The sequence below is a fragment of the Pelmatolapia mariae genome, linkage group LG16_19 (assembly GCF_036321145.2).
Source record: "Pelmatolapia mariae isolate MD_Pm_ZW linkage group LG16_19, Pm_UMD_F_2, whole genome shotgun sequence".
NCBI classification, from domain to species: Eukaryota; Metazoa; Chordata; class Actinopteri; order Cichliformes; family Cichlidae; genus Pelmatolapia; species Pelmatolapia mariae.
In genome coordinates this window covers 20413560-20426187 of record NC_086241.1, presented here as the reverse complement: position 1 = coordinate 20426187, position 12628 = coordinate 20413560, and the positions used below count along the sequence as shown (strand labels likewise).

Sequence of the window (12628 nt, the reverse complement as noted above, 5' to 3'; positions counted from 1 at the left end):
ACAGGGTGAACCTGGACGGGGACTTCCAGGTCCCAAAGGTTCACAAGGCCACCAAGGAATTCCTGGCTTCCAGGGAGAGAAGGGCAGCATTGGATTCCCTGGTGTTCCTGGACGAGAAGGACATACAGGCCCACCTGGACCTCAGGGTCTTAAAGGTACGGCAGGATTATTACAAATTTGCTCTGAAGCTATTTTGCAATTAATTGATGCTGAAAAGTTTCATCTTCAGTACCAAGACTATTATTTTTTTTCTTTTTAAAAATAGGTGATGTGGGACCTCCTGGACTTCCTGGACTGGTTGGCAAACCCGGTCCTCCAGGAAAAGGATTGCCTGGACCTCCTGGACTACAGGGGCCTCCTGGAGAGCCTGGTCCTCATGGTGAGCTACCACTCAGCAGAAAAAAATATAATTTTTCTTGCAAGATAATCTGTACCATGTCACAAAGAAATCCATAGGGCAAGATAATAAAACAATCATGGCTGTATATGCACTATCAAGTCCAGTGCATGCTACTTTATTTTGACACCATAATAGAAAGCTGTAACTCAGAACAGAAGCAAAGCAAATTAATGTGATTAGTGCTGTAGAAATCAAATGTGTTTATGTGTGTGTCCTGTCCAGGTGGGGAAGGTGTCAAGGGGGAAAAGGGCTACCCAGGTCCTCCTGGTCTAGACATGCCAGGGCCTCAGGGAGAGAAAGGAAACCTTGGGTTTCCAGGAGTACCAGGAACTAAAGGACTGCCAGGGCCTCCAGGTTTACCAGGCAGGGATGGACTCATTGGAAACCAAGGTAAGACAAACAGTCTTGTTTGGACATTTGTATGACAGTATTTTTTATTTTTTTTTGCTCATTATACTTTTTAAGGGTCAGTTTGTGAAAAAAGTAAAATGTATATTTTTTTAATGAACATAATTTACAGTTTGCCATCTTTACTGCTCCCACAATGAACTAGATACGCTGAGGTTGTTTCAAGGTGTTACCACTCTCGTGTCAAGCTGTTGTCAGTAACTCTCAACACCTTCTGTGCATGTTTCAAATTAAAAATCTTCAAAGTAAGGACAACAATGTTTTTAGTTTGAATTATATCCACAGAAATGTTGAGCTTTACTGCCAGTTTCTCCAAACTAAAGAAAATAACCACAGAGCTTGGAATTAATAAACTAATGAGAAACTGATGAGAAAAGGGTTTCTGATGGAAAAGTTGAAGCTACATCCGTCGCATCACATTGCATTTATGTCATTTTAAAATCTGATTACAATGTAGTTTGTTTTCCTGACATGACACAAGCTTATTTAAAGCATTTTCACCCATTTAATCTTCTAGGTGCTAAAGGTGAAATGGGGTTAATGGGAACACCTGGAATACCGGGATATCCTGGGCCTCCCGGTACACCTGGATCTCCTGGTCCGAGAGGTGAGGAATGCCAAATATAAAAACTCATGTTTTTTCTATTCCATGTCTCACATTTTAGGCTATTCATGGTTTATTAATTAGTAGCAGTTCAATTAAATTCAGTGTTTTGTGTATATATAGTGCCAAACCACAACAACAGTCACCTCAATAAAAACGTCTTTTTCCTTCCATTCCTCTCAGGTGATCCTGGTCTTACTGGACGAAGAGGTGATATTGGAGAGCCTGGACTAAAAGGTGACAGAGGAGAGCCGGGTGTTCAGGGACCTCCTGGGAACATGAGTGATGTTGACATGGAGCACATGAAGGGAGTGAAGGGAGACAAAGGAGACATAGGTATAAAACAACATATGCGTCTTTTTAGAATTTTTTTTAACTTTATTTATTTACAAACAAACCCATTTTTGAATCTGTATATTTGCCTATAGTTTAAGGGATATTTTTTTTACTTTTAGGTAACCCAGGGACCAGTGGCGAGAGGGGCATACCTGGATTGCCAGGAGATCCTGGAATGCCAGGGAAAGATGGAGAGCCTGGATTACCTGGAAAACCTGGTGAGTTATCTGACCAGAACTTCAATTTTAACTGTGCTATTGCATTATCTTCATATGTGCAGATTTTTAAGCAAGTGCAATTGTAATGTTATTGATATTTCTCAGGTGACAAAGGAGACTCTGGCGAACCTGGAGAGCCTGGCGGTATGGGACCACCTGGACCAAAGGGTGGTACAGGGGAGATGGGAGTACCAGGTAGAGGCACACGGATAACACACAAATTGTGAGAATGAATGTATGGGTACAAGCCTGTAATAAATGTGTTACAGTCAGTACAATTTAAGTCCTATAAAAACACAAGTGCGAGCACCTGTATTAAGACCGTTTCAGGCAGGGGAAAATCTTAACTTACATTTCACTGTGATGAGCAACAGCTATGTACATTAAATTAATTGATTGTTAATGCACACATTGTCTGCTTTTACAGGTCCAACTGGTCCAAAGGGTGTCAAAGGAGATATAGGTACATCTGGACATCCTGGATTCAGAGGCACGGATGGAGAAAAGGGAGAAACAGGATTACCTGGTGAGCCAGGTATTGGCATCCCAGGATTTCCAGGACAAAAGGTATTCCACTATTAAAAAACTGTTGATTGTTACAACACTGATTCTATGGATACAGGCAGAACTTTGAGTCAGCATCAACCCCACAGTACAATACATATTAATAATTATTATATAAGTTGAGAAGACCTATGATGGGCTTTGGTAGCAAGTGTCATTCAATAATAAAAATCATTTCCAGTTTAACAAATACCGCTGTGATTTATAGTGAGGGCTTCTATTCCTATAATATTCCTATAATTTCAGTACTACAACATTATTCCACCTTGATTGATTGAATTTAAAGTGTGCTGACTTACAAAAATATGAACAGATCCTAATTTTTTTATGGTAGTTTCATTTTAACTGAGAGAAACAGAATATCAACAGCTTCTTCTTTAGCCACTCCTTTGTTTCCTTGCTGGCATCTTCAGTGTTCTGGCTGAAGGAAGGAGGTTCTTGGCCAAGGTTTTTATGATACATGGGCCTGCCCAAGGCATAATGTTTCTACCTCCATGCTTGACTGTGGGGATGGTGTTCTTTGGTTCATGCTCAGATTTCTCTTCCTCCAAACACAGTGGGGCAAGCTTACATCTAACCACAGTGCTTTCTCCCAGGCCCTCTTTGAATCAATAAGATGTTCAACAGCAAACTTGAGACGGGTCTTGTACATGTGCCTTCTTCTGTTCTATTTGTCAAAAGTGTGAAGATGAGATGATCAACACACTCTGTTACTCATGTCCAGTGCAGGTCTGATGTTATTAACAGGTCATCATTACAAGGCTGTTAACTGACACTCAGCAGAGGTGGAAAGGCAAACATCGCAGTAGCTGCCGTTAAATTTTCAAAAATATTCAGAGTAGTTCCTTAATATTAATGAGCCCTTCCATTTCTTTAATTAGAATTCCTGCTTTATTTGTACAGGGTCAGACTGGCGAGCCAGGATTCCCAGGACGAGCTGGAGATAAGGGTCAGAAAGGCCAAGAGGGCATGCCTGGCAAGCCAGGACTGCCAGGACCCAAGGGAGAACAAGGAAGCCATGGGTATCAAGGTCAGATTTCTGTCTGGGTTGTCAATTTAGTTTTGCTTACCTGGCCAAATCAAGGTACAGTATTCATACATGTTGTGTTTTAAGGTGTATTGTGATCTGTGTGTTGTGCAGGTCAGCCAGGTAGACCAGGGGACAAGGGTACCCCTGGACTTCCTGGGTTTGTAGGAGAGCCTGGTCAAGATGGCCGGCCTGGTAAGTAAGAGGCTTGTTTATCAGGCAACTGTATCCACATATTTATATTACACTAATTTATTCATGGTTTGAGGCAATCTTGTGGGACACATTTGAGGTTAAAAAAAGGAGTAATCACTGAGTTGTGATTTTTGGAGGTGAGTGTGCCATTTCTCAAAACTCTCAAAGGGTGGTAACCTTGCTTGACCTTTTTTCACATCAGTTATATTAAGAAACCACTTTGGCTAAATTCTGAGTTTAAACATAAGCTTTTATGGTTTTTCTGTAATGAGCACTGACAGCTAAATGATGTACGTGTCCCAAATTAGTGCTGTTGGAAATCAGCGAGTGTAAATTGTGACTCTTCCAGTTTGACACACAGAAACCCTTTAGTATGTATACTTGTTGTTTTCCAGGCGAAGTTGGCCTGCAGGGGCTTTCTGGTCCAAAGGGAGATAAAGGAGATTCTGGACGTGATGGAATCCCAGGGTCCACAGGAGAGAGAGGACAGCCAGGTTAGTCTGTAAGAAGTTAAAAGAAGACTGCCAACCATCCAGTGAGAGAGTTTTTTACTCCACTGTAGGAAAAGAGACTTCAATCATTTTTTTTTTCAACATCAAAAGCAACCCCCCCCCCCCCCCCCAAAAAAAAAAAAAAAAAAACCAAAACGAAACAAAACTCAGAAACAAACAAACAAAAAAATCATAGGTGTTGTAAAAATATACATATCCTTTGGACTACATATTTTGAAGGATCAGTATTAGCACTGGGGCCATGGCCGTGTTGTTATTAGGAACCAAACTTGCCTTATTTGGATGAAAGGTTGCTGAGACAACATTAGCAAGATGCATAGGCTAATTCATGCTAAAGGAATCTCACTGAAAAAATCTGAGGCAGAAATGTGATGGATGGTCTGTGCCACACAACAAGTCATAAAATTAGATAATCCAATAAAAATGCTCCAAAAGGAACCAACAGCACACACTCAGTGAAGAAGTCCAGTTTAATGACCGGAAGTTATGGATGAGGCCTTGCAGACATAATCAACCCCAGCTCCCTGTCAGGTCACCTATCAGTTTCAAAATTCACTCTCCTCAGATTTTATATAAAACTATTGAGCATGCAGAGATGCCAAAACCTTTTTTTTTGTACAAATGTTTTTAATGCTTTAAATTTGGAGATTTTTTTACATGCTGGGCTCTTTTTGGCTCTTACATGAAACCTTCATTTTTCAGTCCTTTAGGTTGCACCTAAAGGACTCGTGTGAAGCTAAGCTTTAACCTCTGAACATGAAAGTGTGTAACCTTCTTGTACTATATGTCATTCATAAAAAACACATCAGGAAGTCTGTAAGTTATTGCTGTATTAAATCATTTATATACAGAGAATGAGTATATATATATGTTTCCCTGTTTACTTGAAACTGCAAATTTTCCCATTCTATGTATATTTTAATTGTATATTAAATATATGTATATTTTAAAAGCTCTCGTCCTATAACGATTTAAGTAATTTTTTTAAAACAAGCAAACACAATTAGAGGATGCCGTGGGCAGTGAACTGTAATGAGATTATTTCTGTTTGAAAGTAAATTTTGCTAAAACAAAATTTGTTGTTTGCAGCAGTAACTTTAATGTATTAAAATATATCCTGTATCTACCCATTTCTGCAGGTATGGCTGGAATTGGTTTTCCTGGGCCGCCTGGCGAGCTTGGCAGCAAAGGTGGGGGCCTCTACAACACTGATGTTTATATTGATTCAATTCAAAGGACAGCAAAGTTTCATATGGCTTTTTCCCCCCTCACTGTAGGAGACAAAGGCAGTCCTGGCTTTCCTGGCAACCCAGGTATTCCAGGTGTCCCTGGTGTGAAAGGTGATAAGGGATTTTCCGGCCCACAGGGACCTCAAGGACAGCCAGGAGAACAGGGTCCCTCGGGTTTCTCTCTAGAAGGACCTAAAGGAGATAGGGGAGAAACAGGACAACCTGGAGAAGCAGGTACTGTGAGAAAGTAAAGATGCAGATAATTTTTTGCTTCATGGTGATGGTAAAAAGGACTACTTATACTTTATACTCTGTTTAAGCAGCCAAAGCACTTTCAGCTACAAATCTCATTCACCTAGTCGTACACACATTTTCTATACCTAAGCACTTTTATATAATGCTCACACACTTCCACTCTGATGGATGCATCAGGGGAAACTTTGGGGAAGTCAGGGCATAAAAAGTGCATAAACATGGTTATTTATTCCAGATACAGTAGTTGATAGATTAAAAAAAAAAACAACTTTCTTTGTCTTTATCAAACAGGAATCCCAGGACAACCAGGACCTGGTGGCTTTCCAGGCAGAGATGGACAGAAGGGAGAGAAAGGAGATCAGGGTCTCCAGGGTTTCCAGGGAGAGTTGGGAATAAAGGGGGATTCTGGATTACCTGGACTGCCGGTATGTCATAAGGCTGTTTTCAATTTGAGCTTTCCTCTTGCTGTAAACATTAGATAATGTTCCTTCAGAGGAGAGAGAGCCATTAAATTTACAATGGCAGCAATATTTATGTTTTTGATTACAGGGAGCACCTGGGCTTCCAGGTCTTGATGGACCGAAGGGAGAGATAGGATTACAGGGTGTAACTGGCTTCCCAGGTGAGTGTATTCAGAGTGATATATTTGTGTGTCATCTGCATCTGTTCAAGCAATTATGGAAAGAAATGTGTAAAAATACATGTATTTTTACACAAATAATTATGGTAAAACAAACTTTTACCAACCTTAGGACAAAAGGGTGTTGCTGGAGACCTTGGATATAGAGGAGAAGCTGGAGACAGAGGATTCCCAGGCGAAAAAGGTAACACAAGAATGAAACAAACTTAGCTGTGGTGATACTGACGTTATTAAATGTTAATGTATTAAATGTCTTTGAATTAAATATTTATGTCCTATTTTAGGTAACGAAGGCCCTCCTGGTCCTCCCGGCCCTCAAATGTTCATAAAAGGAGACATCGGCTTCCCAGGAACTCAAGGTTTACCGGGACCTCAGGGGCCATCTGGGCTTCCAGGGCAGAAAGGAGATAGAGGTGATGGTTATGAAGAAATATGCCCCATTTAGACCCCTGTCACACAACAGCTTGCTCCTGCTCGCCTTTCACCCACACCCTTTTTAATAACGCTACCATTTTTCATTCATTTTTCTCAGGTGTGACAGGTTTTCCAGGGCCAAAAGGCGAAGAAGGTCTCCCTGGATATAATGGTCAGAACGGGGTCAAAGGAGAACCTGGCTTTCCAGGGCCACAAGGTGAGACACTCCACGTGATTAATGCACGGTGTTGGTGCTCTTTGCTGTGCTGCCATTGTTTTGGTTCTACTGATTTCTTCATATCTTTAGGACCTAGGGGACACCCTGGCCCCCCTGGACCTAATGGTGTTCCAGGCCCGGCCGGTCCACCCGGCCCCTCGTCCATGGATCACGGTTTCCTCGTAACACGTCACAGCCAATCGGTGGACATCCCACTGTGTCCCGAGGGAACCTCTCTCATATATGATGGCTACTCCTTGCTCTACGTCCAGGGCAATGAGCGCTCTCATGGGCAAGACTTAGGTGAGACAATATGAATAGAAGAAGGCCTCAATATAAAGCAGGGACATAACGGAAAAGATTTGTGGGTTCATTTGATATTCTTTTGGCTTTGCATTTTAGGTACGGCAGGCAGCTGTCTAAAAAAGTTCAGCCCCATGCCCTTCCTCTTCTGTAATATCAACAATGTGTGTAACTTTGCCTCCCGTAATGATTACTCCTACTGGCTCACCTCACCTGAGCCCATGCCCATGAGCATGGCACCTATCACTGGTGAAAGCATTAAACCCTTCATCAGTAGGTAAGTCACGATTCCTTTACACTCTGCTGTTTCACATGCATTTGATGCTTGATTTGACTCGTGCTGTTCTAATATGAATTTGTGCACAGGTGCGCTGTATGTGAAGCTCCAGCCATGGTGATAGCAGTTCACAGTCAGACCATTATGATCCCACCGTGCCCTCGAGGCTGGGACTCTCTGTGGATCGGCTACTCCTTTGTTATGGTAAGACAGCTCTGGTCTCTCAAATATATTTGTCCACCATGGATGAATAAGTCATGGCTATATAATAATGACTCTTAAATTTAGTCACCATGAGCATTTCAGAAATGTAATTATGAGTAGTGCAAGGTTGTAATTGCTGCACTGTGACAAAGAGGGCTGATATCTGCACAAGTGTTGAATCAGTTAGTGGCTGTGAAGCAGATCACAGTCACCCAAGGGAAGCACTTCTGTTTTCTGTGCTGTCTATATTTGCTGACTACAGAGAATGAGATCAAGCTGCGTTCCCTGGGTGTTGGTTCAGTACACTCCATTATAAACTGCAGTATTATTCATTGCAGTCAGTACTCCTTCAATCAAAAGTGGATTGTTTTTCCATTTGTAGTAATTTATATTTGGCAGGGTGGATCAGGTGGAGATGAGTGTCAGGGGGTGATTTGTGACAGAAGGATAGCAGCAAGAGTGAAAGGGAATGTTTGCAGATGGTGGCACTGACAAAGAGGGGGGGTTGCTAGCTTAGGATGCTAAGATGTTAATTATGAGTGACCGGGATGATTAGAAATTCTGTTATCAGAGTTTGACAAGAAGGCGACTCTCATCCAAGAGGCTTCTTCAGTCCTAAAACCTCTCGTCAAGCTCCTAAGACTACAGTACCATGACCTGGATGACTGAGAACCTACTCAGACATTTATCAGGGCGACAGCTCAGGGTGAGCAGCTTGGGGACAAAGAGAGGTAAGGCTGAGGCTTGTGCAGAGGAGGAATAGGGCTGTTGTTGGACAAAGAATGTTAAAGATGGAGCTGCCAGACAGGAAAAGAGGAAACCACAGAGAAAATTCATGAATGTAGTGAATGAGGACATGCAGAGACGAAAGAGTGAGATGGAGGCAGATTGTTCACTGTGCTGACCCCTAAATGGAGCGGTATGAGGTATGACAAACACATGTTATCAGCTGATGTGGGATGGCAGTGAGATCAGCTGATACTAGACTTTGCTTGTTTTTGTAAATAACAAACGCCAATAAAACTCTGTTAGTTATTGTCTTATAGATGTAAAAGGCCACTCATTAATTTGCATTGCATGTTGTCGTGTTTGTGTAGCACACCAGTGCTGGTGCTGAGGGTTCGGGCCAGGCTTTGGCTTCTCCCGGTTCCTGTCTGGAGGAATTCCGCAGCGCTCCATTCATCGAGTGTCACGGTCGAGGAACCTGCAACTATTACGCCAACTCCTACAGCTTCTGGCTCGCTACCATTGAAGACAGTGAAATGTTTACGTAAGGCAGAACTCTGACATGCAGACATTGACTTTCTTGACTTTTTAAAAAAATTCAAAAATGCCTTTTTTTTTGCTGACCTTTAAATTCATGACCTTGCTCTAGTTTATTGTAAAACGTGCAACAGTATTTTTGGATCTGCTTATCACTGCAACAGACTGCTGACAACACTCAAACAAAGCTTTTAGTGATTTTGTGTGTTGGTACAGGGCAGTGAGACAAGCTCATCTGCCTGCCATTTTTAAGTTATCATCACATTTCCTTCAAGTTTACATCATGGGGATATAATATTTTTTCACTCTCCTTCCTTCCAGGAAACCCGTCCCAGCAACGCTAAAAGCCGGCAGCCTCCGAACACACATAAGCCGCTGTCAGGTTTGCATGAAGAGGACATAAGCAGCAATACCAAAGGCCTCCGTTTTACCGCGAAGAGCAATAAGGCGTGCGCTGACGTCATCGACTTGGCTTTATTTCCCGTTTTCTAAAGGATGGTGCTATTGCCCTGCCTGGCATGTAGGATAGGATCACGGCCAGAGACTGAAACCAAACCACAGAGACCAAGTGGCCGTTTGCTCCATGCAGAAACACACAATCACAACATGTTAAGTGTGACACCCAGTTTACCACTGCACTGACATGCCCCCTGAACTGGTAAACTGGTGTTAATTTTGAAAGGGCTGTGTGTGTCAGTCAGGTGCTATTGAATCTTATGTGCCTTTTTCTTTTCATTGTTTTTATTTCCATTCCCTACCAGTGTTTCAAAGATATAGCAACACAATATGATATATGTTCACACCTTAGTTAAACCCTACTAATGTAAACGCTAGGACTTACCACTGGTTACAGATGCTTGCCATTTATACCGCCATAAAGTTGCAGACACAGATGTATGCTAATCACTCTGTTGTAAATACGACGCATTCCTTCTTAACATAGTTCACCATACTCGCCTCAGGTTATTGATGAGTTACTTTGTGTGTTATTAATCCCATTTTTATTTATAAAATTTCTGAGAATATGTTCGACGTGAGTTTATCTGAGATGCCATATATCCGAAAAGAATGTGTTAATGCGTGAAAACCATCGCCTTATTAACATACAAAACAGCACTGAAATAGCATTACCAGGCATGTGACTGTGTGTGTGTGTGTCTGTGTGAGAGAAAACAAGATTTGAATGGCTTGGAAATGGCATGCATGTTGCAATGTCTACATATATATTGTTGCACAACCCTGTTGTTGACATGACAAATGCACACAAAGAAATAGCCAAGAAAAAATCATCCTTCTTGTGTTTTTTTCTCTGTACAAACCTTGTTTATAACAGTTTATAACAGTTGTGTTTCCAAGAATTTACCCCCTTAAGTGAAACATATCCTCATCATCTTTGATCCTAAGGAGATGCACGTGTATAGATACATAACATGTATTTGCAGTTTTGGATGTGTACTTGACTGTTTCCCTTTGTGAACTGCTTTTTTGTTATTCCTGTTTATTTAGTGCAAAGTGTAATCCTCTAAAGGTCATGATGTTGGTTCTCTCCGAGTACTCTGGCTTCCTCCCACACTCCAAAGACGTGCACGGGGTTCGGTTAATTGGTGATTCTAAAGTGGCCATAGGCGTGAATGTGAGTGCAAACGGTTATCTGTTTCTCTGTGACAGACTGGCAACCTGTCCAGGGTGTACCCCACCTCTCTGGGATAGACTGCAGCCCAGCTGTGACCCTGAATTGGACAAACTGAAGGACCACGGATGGATCGATGGGTCATGATGTGATGGTTACGCAATCAGGTCGAGGACATATAGTGCCTATGCAGGTTAAAATCCTTTAAAAGGTCTTAGCATAGAGTTGTGTAGATTTGTTTCTTTATGTACAGCATCTGGAGAAAACTTCATGCGTATGTTAATCTTAGAAAGCCTGTTGGACCTCAAATGTTCTCCGGAGCTCCGAAATAGCTTCAACAGCTCTGAAAGGGACATTTCTGTGTCCCTTTAAGAGTTTTTGAAATATGCAAAGTTAAGGCAATGACTGTACACTGACTGCAACCTGTTTTTGTTTGAGTATATGCCCTAGCTGGGATAAAATGCTCAAAGACTTTTGTAGAGTATTAGAATTATTTTCCAGTATTAAGCAAGCCTTTCCTAACAGTGATTACCAGAACAGAAAATAGTTTTTAATATTTCACATCCAAAACTGTGTAATTCCTGAAATAAAATGATTTGTAGAATTTTTTTTTTATTATTATTATTTTGTGTTTCCTGTTTCCAAGACAACATTTTTAACGCAGTACTCCAGAACCGCCACTAGAGGGCAGCATCAGCATACACTGAGAGCAAGTTGCTGCTTTCTTATATCAAAGCTCCCAGTATGTGTGACTCAAAAGCTCATTTTGTTTTTACTAGTCACTAGGCAACAGCAGGCAGCAAAAGCTTACTCCAGATATATTATGACCAATAAATTAAATGTAACGTTTGCAGCAACCCTTCTACAGTGTGGTGCAGCCACTACCTCAGCACTTCTGCAGGGACTGTGGCCAACAAACCCATTCACCCCACGAAAACACAAACGGATCAATACATTCTGCAGAGAACCAGATAACCCCCCCTTTCAACTCACGTCTCGTCTTTCATTTATTACCGGAATCCTATCCCTTCTTTCCTTTCTTGTCACCAGACAGACAAACACAGCCCTTGACCCCTGGCTGTCTTCATAAACATGTCAAACGGGGCCTTGACCTCTGACTGATGACCGCAAGGTCATTCAGGTGGAAGTCAGGCTGGATGGTCACAACACACTGAAAGGTCTAATGGTCAAATGGCACATGCAACATGGAGCAACGGGCCGAGGACCATGATTATTTGTTACAAAGATAAGAACACGTGCGCACTTTAGCCTCATTGAGGAGAAGTCACTGGGCTTTTAATATAACCCACTAAGAATTTTTGCCACTGGTTTTTCAAGTAAAACTAACGCTTTATTTTACACATTCACAAGAAAGAACAGAATAATTTTGTTTTGGAATTGAGAAAAAACTGTTGTTTAATAACCTTTAATTAATGCAGTATGCAAAGTAAATAGTGAAAATTGGTTGTTCTGCATTTAAGTTGACATATCATTATCGCCTGAATTGATCTATCATTTTTGTTGAAGTTTATTCTTAATTTTTGGAGACTGAATCAACTGGTTGTTGGCGATATTCATTTATTCATTTATTATTCATTCATGACTGAATGTCACATACAAATAGAAAGATACACAAAAACACACACAAAGTCAATGTCATGTGGTTGGGGAAGGTAATCAGCCTTGCTAAGGGGCTTTAAAGTTCAAAATTAACCCCATTAGGTTTCTTAATACTGCTTGTTGTTTGCTAACACTGCTTGAGACTCAACTTAAGAGTTACAATCTCCTGCAGAGAGCTGGGATTTGTGCCAGCTTAAACTCCACCATGTGTATGATGTTTTTTTTCATGGAGAGAGTGTACTGCTAATATATGGTTCCAATGAACAAGGTGCATTTTAAATAATGTTTTTTGTTAGCACCAAAATGTTAGTT

At 41.3% G+C, this 12628-nt stretch overlaps 1 protein-coding gene across 1 annotated transcript in view; it reads left to right on the top strand.

Moving 5' to 3' along the window:
* Positions 1-11300, top strand: part of col4a1 (collagen, type IV, alpha 1) — a 46017-nt gene extending 34717 nt beyond the window's left edge. The window contains exons 30-52 of the mRNA XM_063496727.1: positions 5-155; positions 266-379; positions 623-790; positions 1326-1415; positions 1596-1748; positions 1868-1966; positions 2072-2161; positions 2394-2533; positions 3434-3560; positions 3672-3752; positions 4148-4246; positions 5404-5454; positions 5542-5727; positions 6040-6173; positions 6298-6370; positions 6501-6572; positions 6673-6801; positions 6921-7019; positions 7110-7322; positions 7422-7599; positions 7689-7803; positions 8901-9073; positions 9388-11300. Coding sequence (XP_063352797.1) covers positions 5-155; positions 266-379; positions 623-790; positions 1326-1415; positions 1596-1748; positions 1868-1966; positions 2072-2161; positions 2394-2533; positions 3434-3560; positions 3672-3752; positions 4148-4246; positions 5404-5454; positions 5542-5727; positions 6040-6173; positions 6298-6370; positions 6501-6572; positions 6673-6801; positions 6921-7019; positions 7110-7322; positions 7422-7599; positions 7689-7803; positions 8901-9073; positions 9388-9469 — 2817 coding nt within the window. The 3' untranslated portion in view covers positions 9470-11300. The remainder of the gene's footprint in view (positions 1-4; positions 156-265; positions 380-622; positions 791-1325; positions 1416-1595; positions 1749-1867; positions 1967-2071; positions 2162-2393; positions 2534-3433; positions 3561-3671; positions 3753-4147; positions 4247-5403; positions 5455-5541; positions 5728-6039; positions 6174-6297; positions 6371-6500; positions 6573-6672; positions 6802-6920; positions 7020-7109; positions 7323-7421; positions 7600-7688; positions 7804-8900; positions 9074-9387) is intronic.
* The last annotated feature ends 1328 nt before the right edge of the window (positions 11301-12628 follow it).